This window comes from Lytechinus pictus, chromosome 3 (genome assembly GCF_037042905.1).
Source record: "Lytechinus pictus isolate F3 Inbred chromosome 3, Lp3.0, whole genome shotgun sequence".
In the NCBI taxonomy this organism is placed as follows: Eukaryota; Metazoa; Echinodermata; class Echinoidea; order Temnopleuroida; family Toxopneustidae; genus Lytechinus; species Lytechinus pictus.
The window spans coordinates 26,367,876-26,386,375 of record NC_087247.1 but is presented as its reverse complement, the minus strand read 5'-3'; the positions used below and the strand labels follow the sequence as shown (position 1 = coordinate 26,386,375).

The 18,500-nt window shown below is 37.1% G+C and overlaps 1 protein-coding gene across 1 annotated transcript; it reads right to left on the bottom strand.

Annotated features, from left to right (window-relative positions):
* Positions 1–1,800: 1,800 nt before the first annotated feature.
* Positions 1,801–18,158, bottom strand: LOC129256422 (transient receptor potential cation channel subfamily V member 6-like). The gene is made up of 13 exons (XM_064096717.1): positions 17,912–18,158; positions 16,720–16,851; positions 15,914–16,146; positions 15,202–15,427; positions 13,185–13,300; positions 11,850–12,017; positions 11,211–11,321; positions 9,829–9,980; positions 9,114–9,223; positions 7,443–7,543; positions 5,405–5,569; positions 4,625–4,872; positions 1,801–3,514 (listed from the first exon to the last, which is right to left on the bottom strand). The coding sequence occupies exons 1-13, from the start codon at positions 18,147–18,149 to the stop codon at positions 3,370–3,372; spliced, it is 2,145 nt and encodes a 714-aa protein (XP_063952787.1). The 5' UTR covers positions 18,150–18,158; the 3' UTR covers positions 1,801–3,369.
* Between the last annotated feature and the right edge of the window lie 342 nt (positions 18,159–18,500).

The following is an 18,500-nucleotide window of genomic DNA, read 5'->3' as shown; positions in this document are numbered from 1 at the left end:
ATCCGCCTATGGAAAGGTAAGCCCACACACTCCACTTTTGTCTGCTTATGTTTACGTCATAATTGAAATTTGGTAGCTGCGTACTCCACAACACTGTGGTTATTCGCTCTCTCATCCATCATGTCCATGCTAATAAATGTGACTTTGTCGTTCGTCGCCAACAAGATTTCGGATAAGAGTGGCATTGCCCTCAATCCTGCCCAGCAGCCACGTCGAAAGGATGATCGTCCTCTGGAAATCCCTATCCAACAGTTAATGACGCTCATGCACTCTGTAAGGATGCACATTAAGATCCAATATTTCAAAACGGTGGAAAGTTGCTGGTCCTGTCCCTGAACAATTACGGCGTGCAGTTTTGGTCTTTGGGTGGGCCTCCAGTTATTCCTCACAGCCTCAATGTTGTTCTGGACATCTCCTACTCCTCAGCCTGTTAGCTTTACTTTTTTTTTTCTGTTTCGTCCTGTTTCGGCTTGTTCCGTATTATTGGTATTTGCGTACGTTCGTCCAGATTGACCAGATATTCTTTCTGGGTTGAGAATCTCTGACTGGGGACCCCAAACGGATTGTTTTTCTTGTATCCATATTTGATACGGCGGTACGGTGAAGTGCCACCATAAAATAATGTCCTTTGCTCAACTGTAGGTTGCACCCTGATCGGATATCAGTTGCCGTTCCCTGTAAGACTGAAATTGTTCCACTTAATGCCAAGTAATTGTCTTGCTTCCAACGCAATAGGATGTTACCTGACAAAGTAGCAAATCAATACCGTTCTTCAAAAGGAATGTGGGTCTGTGTTCTTCTGACATTGCAGCTGTTAGATCGAAAGGATTTCAGCCCTTCAGCAGACTGCGAAGACAAATGTCGGTATGAATACCTGACATTGCAGCATGGTAAATGTCTTGCTAAATAAAAATGTAATATACTGTTATGTAGTTTAACTTCCTGTTATCCTCTCAGTCATTTACCTTCACTTGTTTACAAATTCCCCCAATGTCATCTTAGAATTCCAAAACCTCCACTACCATTTAACTCCTAAAACCGGACCATAAAAGACCAACCCTCAGTGAAGTCAGCTAACTTCAAGGAACAAAAGTTCTAAGAAGTATGACTCACACTTCCAGCCCCAGTCACTTGCACAGAGCATCACCACACCCCTTATAACAGATAAAGTTTGATATACAGTTACCTGTAAACCAATCAGAGTAAGTGTAGATCACTTACACTTAAATTGTTACACCCCAAACTAATGATATTAATAAGACTTCTTGATTATTAAATAGAGATACTAGACCCGTACTCATCCAGATAAACTGACTGACATCAAGACTTAGACGTCCATCCCATATCAATTCACCTTCAGGAATATATCTTATGCTTTGAAAATATTATATCCATCCTTTCCTGTTTTATCCGAATCTTCATTGATATCTTCATGTGCTTCGAGTTGTAACTGTAGCTGATTGATTAATAAATACCCTGTGATTTGAACTGCATATAACTTTCTCAAGAGTTTCTTCATTTACACTTCTCTTCTAAAATGATATCGGTCCCGAACACAATACATCATTTTTCATTTCATTTTATTCAATGAAATAAATGGAGAAAAGGATGTGAGACTGTATTGTTTTCTAACATTACATTCACTCGAAAATTACATTCACTCGCAAATCAACATTGCAGACGGGAATCTCGGGATAACATCTCATTGAAAGTTTCTGTAAACAAAACCCACACACGATAGAACACACACAAAAATGTACAACAAAGCAGAAAGTTTGCTTCGTACTACATAAACAAATGCTCGAGATAGATTTTGTATTTTTCCACTTTGAACCGAGACAATGGAAATGAAATAAAGGTGTAAATAAAAGCTAATGAGTTATCACTCGAACCAACCATGTATTCTTAATCACTTCGGTGACTTTTTTTACGAACACACTATCTAAAAAAGTTGATTAAGCAGGTGTAGATTCTTGATCATTGTATGTACCCAAATTTGCATTGTCTTTACAATTATGAATCACTGAGGGTTTTACAATTTTATATCTATTTCAGTTTCCACGTATAACAAGACATCTTTATTTTATTATGCTGAATGAATTAAACAAATACTTTTACAAAACAAAAAAGATCAAAGCTATTGTTATTTTGAATGACATATCAGGTAATTTTGCATGTTTTGGGGCTCGGATATTTGTCGAATTTGCAAGACCCAATCATCATCATATCTGCATGGAATCCAGCAAACAAGTTGCCGATCAGCCTTTTTATACCTTCCTTAATATATCGCTTCTGAAGTTCTCTACAAAACTGTTGATAAAAAAACTTCCGTCGGGACAAAATTAAATTCTGTTTTTACATTTAATATACCAACCCTCTATGTATGATAATATGGTGACAATTAACCTTGATTTAAAAGACTTTATCATGAAAAAATAATTGTTTGATGCAACAACTTTCTTTTACCTTTAATACTGCAGACACCCCCGAGGTGGGGGTGTTCACCATTTGTTCAATAAGTGGACTATGTACTTTTCAAATTTAATAGTGTGAAAGTGTTATTACACTGCTATCACACTGTTTGAACACACTGTGGTACACTGTAAAAAACAGTTGGTAAAATTTTACCACCACGAGGGTAATTATGTGTACAACCAATTTAGGGCAGTATTTTACCCAATGCGGGAAGCATACTGTCCAGTAAGGTTAAAAAATAAGCAACAATTGCTTTAGAATGGGCAAAATTTTCATCACACTGGGATAAATAAAACTACCCAAAAGACATGCCCAGTGTTGGTTGGACACATAATGACCCCCATGGAGCACTTTTACCCAATATTTGTTTTAGAGTGAACACTGTGTTCTTTCCTGCAGGTATCGATAGCCTATATAGACATCCAACTATACTATCATATTATTCAGAGCATATAATTCATACATTCTGGAGCCATGTAGAAATCAGATCTCCCACATATAGAATTGACATATTTTCAAACACACTTTTCAAGCTTTATCTTATAAAAACGACATACTGTGATGTTTTACGCAACTCTGAAATGAGAAATATGACAATATTGGTCAGAGGTCATGTCTCATAAGGATTGGGTCCGACAAGAATCAATCTCAATTAATATTTGAGACTTATCTCTGATCTAAGAATTGAGTATATAGAGTGTAGATCTTAATTAGACAAAATCCAGATGTTTCTTAACATTCTTACCATTCCGTTGACTTAATTATTACAGACTTTCTGAAGAAGAGTAAGAAAAAGAAAAAAGGGGACACGTACATCTACGATACTAAATAAAAGAAAAGTAAATCAAGGATGTAACATTTTAGCTCCTTTCTTATAAATGGCCAATAATGTGATCAATCGGCCTCTGATTTTAGATTGACAAGCTTTTCAATAAGTACAGCCCTACAACTGACTCCCTTGCCAGTCTTTCCCGCCATCGGTATCCAGTCGTCTTGGCCACGTCTGAGTAAAGACTGCCCCTCTTCCATCATATCAATCCTAAGAAAAATGAAAGTATTCACATAATTAGGGACTTTATTTTTATTCTCATATAAGATTGAGTGTTTTATTCATTTCATTATCAACATACCAAACAAACAAATGAAAGCAATCACTAAAACGAATTACAATACTATATGCTTACCAATAACATTATATAGTAATAATTAGGGACTTTACATTAAAGGACGGCAACGTTCTTGAGAATGCTAAATCATGTAAATACTACACTAGAATTCACTCGAGCTTAATTTATAAATATCCAATTAACTTTCCTCACACGCAATAGGTAGACGATGGTTGCGTTGCATCGTTCTCTTATCTTGTGCATTAATTTATTCAGACTATGGCTATAAGTATGGAAGCTTAAAAGTACCATCCACATCCAGATGTTGTGATAATTATCTAGAGTAAAAGATCTTGCTAACGAAAAGATGAGATGACGAGATATCGGATCTTGTCATGTTGACCTCCGTTAGCAGAAATTGATCAGATAGCAAGGCCTTGTATCTCGTCATGTGGGCATCCCCATAGAGAAACTGTTCGGATGATAAGATGCTTGCCCATATGTAGCCTGCTACCTGAGTTGTATGGGTCATTAATGTTTGGTCGAAGTAATTATCTAGCCATGCCACTTCTGCATGATATAGACATGACAAAAATCCAAGCTCTTTTCATCAGCTCATAGATGTAGACATGACGAAATCCGAGATCTTGTCATCTGATCTTTACTAAAAGATGTTGACATGAATAGATCTGAGATTTTGTCATGTAATCATCTCTTTCACATGATGTTAACGTGATAAGATTCAACATCTTGTCGTCTGATCCTCTTTTCTACAGGATGTTGACTTGACGAGATAATACTTTGAACCTTCTAGAGTTAAATGTCTGAATAACGCCATAAAAAGGCATAATATATAAGAAAATGATGCAACACAATCATCTTATACTTTGCGAGCTGGTTAATTTATTCTTTATACGTTTTTATGTTTATGTGCATGATCGACTGAGGTCTATTGTAGTATTCTGCTTCTTGGGAACATTGAAAAGCCCTCTATATCATCGACTAATCTATATCAAAACTACGTTTATAAAAATGACACTTACTGTTGCTGTTCCCGAGCCAGCGTCACCCAAGATCGGCGCCTCTCGCGTATATCTATCGACCCGGGAAGCTCCGCACCGACCGTAAGTAGAGTTGGTGGGGCTAAACTCTTGGAGAAATTGGTATGGGTGGTCTCGGTACTGACTGCCTGCGGGTGGTCAAACGTTATAGATGCCGAATATGCTTTCTGGTAACGGACAAGCTGCTGAGGGTCTACTGTACGTTCAGCTTGAAGAACGATCATCGCCCACTATAGGATTCAGTAAAACAAGAAAACGGGATTGCAGAACTGGGATTCTGTGCAGAAGTAACTTACTTGAAATAGCATTTGCAAATTTTTGTCTAGGCCTACTAATTTCCTTGGATTGTTATGAATGTTGCTAATGCTTTCAGTATATTTTTCATCAAAAACTTTTATTTGGAAAAGGGTAAGAAATTAAATATTCACCGATATCCCACCCCTCTTAAATAGGTAGGAAAAAATTTACCTTTTCCGTTTATAAATATCACATGTACACGATGTTTTATTTAAGAGTCGAACATTTACCTCCAAAGTATTTTGCACATTATGACATTCGTATTGGTTACAATATTACTGAAGGTGATAAATCTGTAACTACTGTATATGCACAGCTTAATTGTTACAATCTAAAACAATAATTCTAGTTGAAGGATGCGTCGTATTCAATATTCAGGGATGATTTACTGTAGCAGACTGCTGTGGATCACCCCGTCTTTCCAGAAAGATTTTACCACCTTGACCGAACAACTGAAGAACCCACCTGCCTCTTCCATTCCATCACGGCTCTTGCCATGATCTCAGTGTAGGTCTTGGCCATCATGGCTATCAGCATGTTGAGCAGGAGGATCGGAATAAGGATTGCAAAGAGAACCATCAGAATTATAGATATACCCGGGTGCTTCGCATGGTCTTTGGTAGTGACCACCTGAAATCAGAATGTTAAAAAAATATTGGGAAAATTTTAGAAAAATGGGATGAGAATACTTTTATCGCCAAGATGATACAATCGCTACATAAATCTTTCATCTCGTCACCACACATGTCACATTATGACATTACTGATGTCGCAATATAGCTTCCAACTTCTCAGGAGCTATTTTTTCTGGATAACTACAAGAACCAAAGGGTTCTCACTTTCAAAATAATATTTTTTTTTGCAAATGTAAGACGAAATTATCATTATTTTTGTTAAAAAATTTGAGTGAATTTGTCCAAGGAATGTTGATTCTTGACTTTTGTATGGTCTTGTCACCTTAGGTTGTTGGCAGCTCTCAAAAAGGATAGCTAATATTCATTCTATTGTCTTGTCTTTCCCATAATGCCCACAAGTTGAATATTTCACCTAAAATTGTTTGGACATGTTTGGTCAAACCATTCACTTCTTAAGTTTTTTTTTTTTTTTTTTTTTTTTTTTTTTGGGGGGGGGGGGGTGGTGACGTTTTGGGGTGAGGTGCATGGCGAGGGGTGCAAGACCCTCTCGCATAAGTTGATTTACAAACTTTCAAGTTTTTTGGGGGTGGGTGTGTTTCCCCCACCCCCTCCCGGGATCATTACTCATGATCATAGCACCACATCATACAATCATAGCACCAGTGCACCACATCATACAATCCATCCATAGACACGATAGAAGTAACAAGTCTCCGCCATGTTAAGAGCGAACATACAGTCACTATTATTATTTTATTCGGCAGAAAGAAAATATCAAACCAATCAATTAAACAAATTCTTCAATTACAGAGACATATAATAACTGTTGCAGCTACACGAAATTATGTATACATTGAATGCATCTGGATGAGCTGCCAGGCATTGGGCCAAGCCCCAAGTTAACCAAATATTACCCATACCGCATCCAGGTGAACCCAGTGTCGTATTTTCATGTGATATGGTGGGAGTTTCATAAAGCTGTTCATGTTTTAGGTACTAAATCAATGATATGATATAGCGATAGATTTATCACTTTTAGGACAAGAAAGGGTCACAAGTTGCACAAAAAGTCATTCGTAAGTAACGGACAGCTTTATGAATCACCCAGATGGACTATCAAAACATACATTTTCCTTTTGAAAATACTATATTTCAGTGGCAGTCGCTCACTGAGCGCGCTTCTCAGTTGCCAGGTATACTGACCTGAAAGAGACAATTTAAGGACAGTGCCAGATATGTATCTCACTGATCAAATAATGCGAACGCTAAGCGCGAGCTGAAAACTTTTGATATTCAGATCAGAAAAAGGGACATTTTAATGACTGATTTTAGGAATTCATGAAGAGCAGACATATCTCACCAATCCACCAATGCGAAGTACAGCACGGACAGGAAATGTTTTATATTAGACCTTAAAATGGGGCAATCACTTTATTTACCATATGTCACTACATAAAACAATAATAACTCGAAGTGTGAGGAAATATTATTGATGTATATTCACTTGAAAATGGGAGGTTTTAGTACAATACGATTATACAGGTTCATGGTTAAACAGACAATGCGAACACCAGGAACAGTGAAGACAGGGGCCCTGAGCAAATTATGATTCATAAAGTTATATAAAAATGTTTTTTTTACGTAATATAACATAGCATAATTATAATATATTATAATAAACAATAATTTCTTATTTCCCACCACGTTTCTCTTCCTTTTCCCCTCTTTTTCTCCTTTTCCCTATTTTTTTTTTGCCAGCCGATTGGGGGGGGGGGCACGTGCCCCCCCTCCGGTAGTTACGCCACTGCTATGTGTGAAAATTTAAATAATGATTGAAGATTCAAGACTTTGAGCCATCTTCAACTTACCCCATATCTACCAAAGGTCATACAGAATGTTGTAGCTATTGACTCAAACCAATCCTCAAAGTCTTTGAATTCACTGTCGCTGTCCACGGCAATGTTGAATACTGTCAGCAAGATTGAGAAAATCATAATCATGATTATAAAGCTCCGATTCGACTATTTCGTGCTTTTATGCCCGATTTCAGCATTATTTGTATAAACATTTTTCCTTAAATATTCATCGTTTATTATTTGATGCCTTCCGAATTCCCGCACTATTTGTATATACATCTTCACTTAAACATTTGTTATTAACTATTTAACGCTCAATTCCTGCATTATTTGTGTAAACATTTTTTACTGAAAAAAATGTCGTTGCATTATACAATGTTTATCCCGTATGGGGCCTGTTGCATGCGCATTTTTATTTGATGCATATTTATGACATGGGAAGTATAAACCTTGAACCAAAATTGTCTTGGAGAATACGTGAAAACCTTTCTGACCCTAACATACTTAAAAGACAAGTCCACCCCAACAAAAAAGTTGATTTGAATAAAAAGAGAAAAATCCAACAAGCTTAAGACTGCAAATTTCATCAAAATCGGAAGTAAAATAAGAAAGTTATGACATTTCAAAATTTCGCTTAATTTCACACATCCTGGTCGGTATGCAAATGAGGGAACAGATGACATCATTCACTCACTATTTCTTTTGTATTTTATTGTATGAAATATGAAATATTCTAATTTTCTCCTAATTGTCCCATGAAACAAAGTTTTATTCCTCCCTGAACATGTGGTAGTACCATGGTTATAACATTTTATGGTTCAGTTAAGTTTGTCCTTAATGTCAAATTGGTAAAAATGGAAATATTGTATAATTCAAGCAATAAAAAAACAAAAGAAATAGTGAGTGATGGAAATCATCGACTCTCTCATTTGCATGTCACTGAGTTGTGCATATAACTGTTTTGAGAAAAATAAACGAAACTTTAAAACGTCACAACTTTCTTATTTTACATCCGATTTTGATGAAATTTTCAGCATTGTGCTAGTTTGATTTAAATTTAAAATCAACATTTTTATGGGGTGGACTTGACCTTTAATAAATGAACACCAAGTTTGAATTAAGGGACTAACAAGTTAACGAATATTGAGGACTAGGTCCAGACTTTATTTGAACTTTTTTTTCTCCAATATAATGGTTTTTAGAACAAAGGTATGTCACGTAGGCCTTAATAGGGAGTTTTCGCAACCACTACGCAGACGCTTTCTGGAACATAGATAATCTATTGTCAAAAGCCCTTCATAACAAAGCCCTATTTGTCGAATATCAAACAGCAGTGTTGTCCTGGTTCCCCTGACAACGACATATATGTTTCGTCCGGTCCGAATCTTTAGGACGATTTTCTGCCCAGGTCCACCAACTTTCGACAAAATCCTCTCAGCTGTCCGTTGTGATTTGACTTGCATTTTTAACATATTTGCCACCGTAGACGTTGAAGACTTCCTGATATTATTGTACAAAGTAACATACAATGATGCTCATCCAAGTATTAGGTAAGAATATTTGTATTGGAAGTGACACAAAAGAAATTCTCAAAATTCTCTCTTGATAAATTGTCTGTAGATTTATTTTCAATGTTTCGATATTTTTGCCCCCCAAAAGTGGGGAAAAAGTTGAACAAATTACCAGCAGCAAACATCACGACGAAAGTGGAGTAGAGAATGGAAAACTTGGCGATGTCTCCTATACACATTCGTCCGAACATCACAACCAATGGACCAAGGCTTTGATTAGCTCTAGAAAAGAAAAAAAAAAGCAAAGTTACTATAGTATATGAATGATAATAAAATTGTTGTAATCACGGGATCAGTATTTACTCTATTTCACGATATACATATCATTGGGGAATGTCGTTTCTTTTTTCACTATCGCTTGTCAACGTACAGCGTTGTGTTAATTCGAACGCCACCTTATCGTTTATTTACTTTGAAGTATACAACTTTACATATATACTTTTGAAATTAATTACAAGCAAGATGTCATTCGCACGATGTGAACATGCCAGTGATACAAGCAGTTCATGTCTACATTTATTTTAGTTATTACTTTTCTCTTAGAAACATTTTTTTCAACACTTTTGCGATGCACAACACTTACTTCATTGAAGCCATCACTGCATATCATTATGCAGTGTTACCAAACTAGCACTAAGTTCTAATTTTAAAAGCATGTGAGCATTTTGAACTGTGACATATGCTTGCTTGTCAGGCCCTCGACTTTTGAGAATGGAAAAGTGTAATAATAAGATTTTATGTTATGTAGGGAGGGCTCGCTTGAAAATCAGCTAATAGTTCAAGTGCTTGTATGAGTAAATAAGAATTATTATTTAAACACCACAGACCTGTAGAAGTATAGGAGATACATCCATGAGAGCGGACTTGCTATGATGATGAGGGCGTCTTCCTCCCACTTGTAACCCAGGAACCTTAGCGGGATGCAGAAGAGGAAGAGAATGGTTGCTATGATCATGAACCCCTTCTCAGGTAACTCAATCTAGGAGAAAAAACATTCAAAGTTCAGTCTTATTCAACGTTTAAATGAAGAAAAAAAAATCCAACAAAAGAGCAAATATACCTCATGCATATGACATCATGATCCCAAAGCGCCCTCTCTGAAAGAATTTGACAACGAAAATGATAATGTCCGTAAACGGAGTTCTCACGTCAGAGATGCGCCAGCTGCAGATCACCAACGCGTGCAAGGTATCATGGCCCTAAACATTTTCCATAGAAAAAAAATTCATAAAAAATAAGGACGAAATTTGAGGGTTGAAGGTTTACCAGCGGATCGGATATATGTCTGACATTCCATATCTGACCAGAAAAGGGTACCTCGACCGGCTCATTTTAAAAATAAATCGACATTTATGAAGACAACACCTGACAGGATGAAATTCATCACCTGAGACAGTAAAATAGCCCTAATTCTTCCGCAGTAAAAGAACAGTTCCAAAGTGGTGATATATCTCTTAATTTGGAAAAAAGGAAGTTCAGTATAGATACCCTCCCTATAATGAGTGTTAGATTGTCAATCATATTAATTTATTTTTGTCAATCAGCAATATCTAAATTTAAAAATTGAGAACGTGTTGGCTCGAATGAAAATCTTCGGCCTGTCAGTTGTAATTAGGCCCGTGTAACCGAAAGGCAATGTCGTCAGCTTCTAAGATGGCCGTTTGATGACGTCAATACATAAGTTATCTTGTAAGATACACATGAGAGTGTACAATGGAATTGCTAGGCAGACATAAGGAGTGGATATTTATCGAACTACAAAGAGTATAATCTGTATTTAATTCTTGGTCATCCCGTGCAGGCCCAACAGGCGACATTAGGTGCAACTTGGGAACATGGTGAAGTTTTGAAAGGGTTGGAACGTTGAGCGAGTCAATATCAAAACCAAAACTTAGTTTTTAAACGAAGGATGTATGCAATTCACATAAGATTGATTGTGGAACATGGCAGCAATACGGAACGACCAATATAACGAGCGAGGGAAATTGTCCCATGTTGGAAAGAGAAGATCTCCATCAATTACACGAGTATACACACTTGAGCGCTATCATTATGAAATATTTGATTATTGGGCATATAAGCTAACTAGTGCAGTATCCATTGAAAATACTGTTCTCTTAATGAATTGCTAATTTTTAAAACTTTTTTAGTTGAAATAACAAATATTCTCAAAATAAAAACCATGAGGTGATCTAAATGAAATGCTTACCAGTGTCTTAGCGTAACTCCTAAAAGACTTTCTTGAATTTACTTCGATAGCTGATTCTCCCATTCTCAATATACAAATGAAGATTACCACAGCCTCCGCTATATATCTTGCCTAGATTAAAAAAGATATGAGAATGATATCAATAAAGAGACCTGATGTTAGATGTAAGATATACGGTATTCCTTCCATATACTTGTTTCGTATTTTAATATCAATGAACTGTGTGATGGATGAATGAATCAAATATATAGTGCAAGATTGGGAACTAAATTTTGGTTTTAATTTTCCATATTGGCATTACCATGATATTCCAACTACGCTGACGTGATTTAGTGATATGAAGTGTCTACAGTAATTTCTACTGATATCAGCGATCTCCGACCTTAACAGAGGAAGGATACAAGAGAAAGAGAAATCATAATTGTCTGCTTTGGCATTTAGTATATATGCAAGTTGATCAAAGGATATTTCCTTACATTAGGCATTATGAAAAAAAAGGCCCGCCGTTCAAAAAATTATGAAATGAAAAGAACTAAAAATAAAGAATCGACAACACTTATCACATACATACAAAGTAATCTGAAAAAGTTCGCTGGATCAAATATCATAGATTCAGATGATAATGCATTTTTTGCTTACGATGACCAAAGGAGTGAGTGTTATTTTTTCGAAGTGTTGACCACTGAAGAACTTCTTCTCTGTCGCCCTGTCTTCGTCGCCCGGTGTTATCCTCTTCCGCGCGAAGGAAACTATACACATCGCTAATAACTGGATAACGGTGATGGCGAACTTCATGATCAGGCGTTGCTATGGAGACAGAGTAATTCAGATGGTTAGCTAAATAAAATTGTCACGGTTTATTTTGATGTAGTTTGGTGGCATCATGTAATTGCTTGCCTCGTCAAAATCTGATATGCCGTATCACGAAAATGTAGCTAATATTGCCAGCTGAAGGTATAACATGCCTATACAAAGATGTATTTTACGGTACGACATTTGCTCCGGCGGCAATTTCTCCAGGCTTTATTTTGTCTCAGATATAGGGTTAGGGTTGAAATAGGGTTCTATTAAAACCCAGGGTTGAATTTGGCGATTCCATTAGTGTGTGGAATTCACAGCGGATAAATTGTCGCCGGAACAAATGTCATGGAACCACGTATATATACCTGCCGTAATAATATTTTAAAGTACCTTCTCTCTGCAATGATCTTTCTAATTAAAGACATTCGTTAGATATTTTTTACAAATTAAAGGATTGTAGAAAGCTGTATTAAGAAGATTGTAATAATAATAATAATAATAAAACATTGCTTATATAGCGCATATAACGACGATAAAATCATGTCTCTATGCGCTTTAGAAAGAAGAATAGAAAGAATGGAGAAGAAAGAAAAGCCTGTTCACAGAGGAGCAAATATATAATATCAATTAATAGGTACATGTATATCTTATTTTACAAAAAGGAATGTCTTCAAAAGGGACTTAAAGGATTCTACAGTATTAGCTTGTTTAACAATATCAGGTAATTTATTCCAAAGTTCAGCAGAGGACATTTTGAATGAACGAGCGCCGTAGAATTGAGTGTTAATTTTGGGAACTACAAGGAGAGATTTGTTGTTTGACCTTAATTTTCTTTGTATTCTGAAATTGCCCCCTCCTCCGGTAAACGCTCATGAACGATAATTACTGACTGTTCATGCAATAGTAAAATACGGTTTCAAATGTTATACGGCAGGAATAGATACGTGTATATATAATTTATTTTTTTTTCGTATCAAAGAGCCGGTCAATGAAAAGTGATACTTTTTACAGATATGAAAGGACCGTAGATTATAAAGATTTCACTATTGAACCAAACCAGAGCTTCAAGTTTCGGGCCTACTAGTTGAAAATGGACGATTTGGACCTACTTTACCTGGTTTAAAAGAACCCACAAAACAATTTCCAGAAACAACATGTGGCCCATCTACTTACTCGGGCATAGCGTTGCCACTTCTCTTGGAGTAGAAAATGGATGATTTGGACCTCCAACATCTTCAAATGCTGTGCCTGCCCACAGCGGACTATCGTCATCAAGGCTGAATTTTCATCTATTAATGATTGAAATATAATTATGTATACACATATAATTTTTAGGGGGGCAAGAGGTCAAAAGTCAAATGTAACATGTACAGCCGTCATTGATTGATTAAAAAAAAGATTTATGCCTGTGTTATGCTCCGGGGGCCCCGTGTCATAAAACTAAGTTATAGTAAGTCTGCCATGCAATGGTAACTTCCCCGAAATCCTTGATTCTGATTGGCTGTTGATCATTGTTACCATGGTAGTTACAATTGGTTACTATGATAGCAAATCTTATGCAACGGGGCCCTGACCCTATTTATTTTAGTTATGTCTCATTTATATTAGATACGAATACGATCATCGTGCATTATGTACAGCGATCGTACAATTTCTTGTATCGGGCATCGTAGAGAGCCCCCCCCCCAAAAAAAAAAAGACACCAAACAAACAAACAACAACAAACAAAGAAACAAACATATTTAGCATGTTTAGAGGTTGTACAGAGATCGTACGATGTCCCTGCACTGACCGTACGATAACTCCCCTCGAATCGTATGATCGGGTACACTATAATGATCATATACCAAAGGCATACGGGGAAAAAGTTCAGGAATACGTAGGATAGCATTTTGTTTTAATCAAATGAATTATGACAACCATTATGTGCTGCCCCCATTAAGATAGGACTATGCACGAACCGTATCATGATTAATACCGGTGTAACGATTATGAAGAATAATCTGTCAATGTTGCGCTCATAACTGTTGTCTTTAAAATGAACATCGCCGCGTGATACGAGGAGGACATCCTTAATTTCCGTTTCACCATTTCCCCGTCTCCAAAACAATTAGATTAATTGGGTGTTCTCGCCGGATGCTGATGTGGCCCGTTTCAGGTGGATGGGAGCTTACCCAACCGAACAAACTATTTTGTAATAGTCTGGGGACCTTGTGTTGAATCATAAGGTTTTCAATACTTAGAATAATGAATTGATGTCAACAGCACTCTTAGCTGTGCAACTAAAACTAATTAGTTAAAACGGTGTATCCATAGTCAATTACTCGCTTGCTAATTACGCTCATAACTAATCGGATTTTAAAATCATCTTCATAATTGTTTTCAGTCAAGATTTTAATTTGTGATGTATTTCCAAAGCTTACGTCAAACAGAAAGTTGGAGACGATAGAATCGTAAGTTTACAAATGTAAATAGGAAGCTTTTTATGGATGTTTTTAATGCATGCTTTGTGATGACTGGCGTAGAGATGGTGGAGTTCGGTTCCACAATAGTTTGGTTTGGTTTAGAAATGATCTACTCTGAGGCGTAACTATGATTAGCGATGGTAGTAGCTAAATATTAATCAATTAAATAAACTAGAGCTACCATATTTGAATCACAACTGAAGCTGCTTTGGGTTATCAAAACTCAAATATTCAAAAGTGTAAAACATTTTGAAATATTATATTAGTTCTACCACAAGCACTATTTTCGGAATGGACACCTGACCAACGCAAGGTTCCAGAACACACTACAAGCACTAGCGTACCTACGGGGGGGCAGAGGGGGCAGTCTGCCCCCCCCCCCCCTGACGAGCCACAACCCCATGCAAAGGACGTATCCCTGCCCCCCTGACGAGCTTGAAGACCTTTATTGCCCCCCCTGACGAACTTGAAGACCCTTTTTTTTTTTTTTTTGCTTGTCAAATTTTTTTCTGGTACGAAATCCTTCATTTGTGATTGAAGACCTTTTTTTTTTGCTTGTCAAATTTTCTGGTACGAAATCCTTCATTTGTGATTGAAGGCCTTTTTTTTTTTTTTTTTTTTTTTTTTTTTGCTTGTCAATTTTTTTTCTGGTTTTGCCCCCCTGTGAAAAATCCCAGGTACGCCACTGACTACAAGAAACAGGTCCTTTGGTAATTGACACTCACCAAGTCTTCCATTGGGACCAATGGAGTCAAGACCCGGTAGAGGATAGGCTACGTAGGACAGAGGACCGTACGTCCACTGTTTCTGGCTACCTAGATCCAGGAGGGTGTCGAATAGGGCACATCGACCTAGCCGGAAGGAGAGTTCCAGAGGGGTCAGACCGTTGTTGTTCCTGAGGACGATACTTGCTGGCATGATGCTATGACGTACAACATGTATCAGCATCTCCTGCAGAAAAGGTGATGAAAGAATCATGAAATTGCTTTGATTTTGATGCATCTGTTCTCAGCAAAGTGTGAACCAACCGCTGCGGACGCATCACGAACACAATTATGATATTATGCAACGACAAGTACAACAGTACTCCTTTGCCTGATATCTAAATCATTCTTGGCTGCTGGTTGAATATCTTACTGTTTTTAAAAGAAAAGTTACAAATGGAAAAAGATCACTAGATTTTAAAAGAGCACAAGATACTATCATTAGACCCATGAAGAAAATTCAAGCACAATAGATTTTGTATAGTACACTAACATGAAGCGTTGATGTGATAATGTTAAGTCGATGAACGATTATGCATTCCATCCTAATTATCAATCAGTCCATAATCAGAAAAGGCTTCGAATGTTTACATTCTAAAACCCATCTGACCTTAACTGATGCCGTGTTCCCGCAATTATAGTGATGCCTAATAGAAAAAGAAGATGAGTATACCTTTTGATTGTTGATGACCACCATGTGCAGAACAGTGTTGCCATAAGAATCTTGATCATCGGGGTTCACTCTACCCTTGATGACCATCTCACCCCTTCGATCGACCCGGACGCTCTCCTCGATCAGGAAGTCATAGATGGCCTTGTCTCCTAGGCTGGCGGCAAAGGCTAGAGGGAACTCCCCGAAGTATGCCTGCCCCCGACAGTCCATCTCTTCATCCTTGTCGGTCACGCCTGAGAGGGAAGATAAAAAAAAGTTCATGGTCATAGAAGTTCTGGGATTGTTGACACCTATTCCTCAGACTATTATTATGAATGAAGTAGTAGTCCTCAATTTGATGATCAGGGATAGATTTGCCCGCATTGGCCTTGGCAAATTCCGATCAAGTCAATCATACAAAATCGATGGGAGGAAGTTTTATCCAGCAGCCTCAAGAATTGGAACTCCCAGCATCTTGTCCATTTCAATGATGACACTCTTTAACAATCTCTTAAGATATTACTTCCAGCCACCTTCGTAAATTACGACATCAAGTCAATTCATCATTGACCATGTTTGGTGAAGACAAGCTACTGTTATATTTCGCATCATCACAATAATGCGCATGCAAATCAATATTTAATTTCATCAAAATATAAAATCTCTCACTTCATTGTATAGAAATTAAGTTAACTCAAATATTCATGCAATTGATTCGATCTTTGATAATGCATTAAAATTGTATTGTCTTTATAGTTTAAAGAATATATAAATCAAGGACTATTCCGCAAGTTTATCATCAATGAAGGTTAAAAAAACATACCTACCATCCGTCAGATTCTTTGAAGGTCGGAAGAATCTTCCTGTAGCCCTCTGGTCGAGCTTTGCTCCGCATTTACACAATGTCTTTACCGAATCGAGATCATGGTTGACAATCGCAATATGAAGACATGATTCACCTTCGGTGAGATAGTGAGAGAATGTGACAGTTCACCGATTCTTGATGAGGTATGACACCATTTGAAAATGTTTTAAATAGAGATGAACTGTTTTACGAACTCAAGAAAGATGTCTATGAAAAACCCTACATAAATCTCCCAGGCTTAATAATCTCATGAGCGAACACCTTATTCTTTAAAACATCTATTCTATTATACATTACTTTTTCAATAATGAGTATTTTGTATCTTCTTTACGGAAGTATTTTAAAAGATAGATTTAGAGCTACCGTTTTTAGCTACTGAAAGATTGCGATCTGAAATTACAGCATTTGCTAGAAAAGAAAGCGTCATGAACAAGGTTCTTGCCCAATGAATATGTCTTAAATGTCATAATGAAAGAGATCGAACATATTCAAATGGAGTTTAGGAGCCTGGATGTGCCCTTCAACATCTGTAAATGAAATTATGATGTCTCGAATTCACTGACAACTCCCACATGAACATATTTCATCAGAGAGCAACAAGATTGGGCGTCATTCGGTTTTCATATATAATTTGCAGATAATCATGATAATGAAAAAATCATGACTCTCGATGGGTTCTACATTACTCATTCACCAAGTACCGCCCCCTCCATAATACAATGTAATAGAAACCGCGATGGTGCGGAGCAAAAGGCCTAAAGTGCCTAAACTGCTAAAAGTTATTTGTGACTGATTGAAATACTCCGATGACCGAGGTAATGATAAATCTTTGAGCGCTTAGATAGTGAAATGTATGTCTTGAGCGCTTTAATAATAGCGAGATTATGATTATGGTTGAGACAATGAATATATATAATTTTCTTTTAGAATGACTCTAAAGACTTGTCAAAAGCCTGTGTCATATTCTATAATAGAAATCCCACTGTAAAGGAACAATGCGCCTTTCCATGATGGCTTTCCTGCATCTTCCATTATTTTGTCTATAAGGAAATGTCAGAATTGGTAAGGAAAAGCCTCTTTCGGGATCCCCGCGGGAAAGACATTATGGCTCTCACTTCGGACAAGGTACCTAAAAGAAGAATTCATCTAGATACCATAATACTCGAACCCTTCGTAGATGTCCAGTGCAAGCTTGGGATAGAGCGCAAGAAGGTGTTCGGCAATGGCCTGGTGGACCTCGGTGTTGTTGAGGTAACAGAGATGGAGGATGGTTTCCCCGACCTCACCCCGTTGCCTGACATCCCAACAAACCTCGTGCTCCTCGTATATGCAGTCTTGGAACTCGGATGCGAACCACCGGTCCACTTCGCGGACGAGGTCCTTGTCGCGCATCCGGCCCGAGTCGACCTTCACGGGATGAAACATTGAAGCAGAATGTGAGATTGAAGGAAACATGGTAATAATAGCAATACTACTACTACTACTACTACTACTTTAATAATGATAATAATAATAATAATAATAATAATATCGATCTGTATAACGCAGCCACTAGTGTGTGCTTTGAGAGAAATTCCTATTGTTTATGCTACAAAAGTTTAAACATTTCTACTGGCAAATTTTTTGCCAGAGTTTTGTAATGTGTAATTTTCAATGGCATAATTTCGTTTGCCAGAGTTCTGGTTTATTTGCCAAGGCTTTTTTTAATGGCAAAAGTTTTATGCAATGGGTCCCAGGTACCAC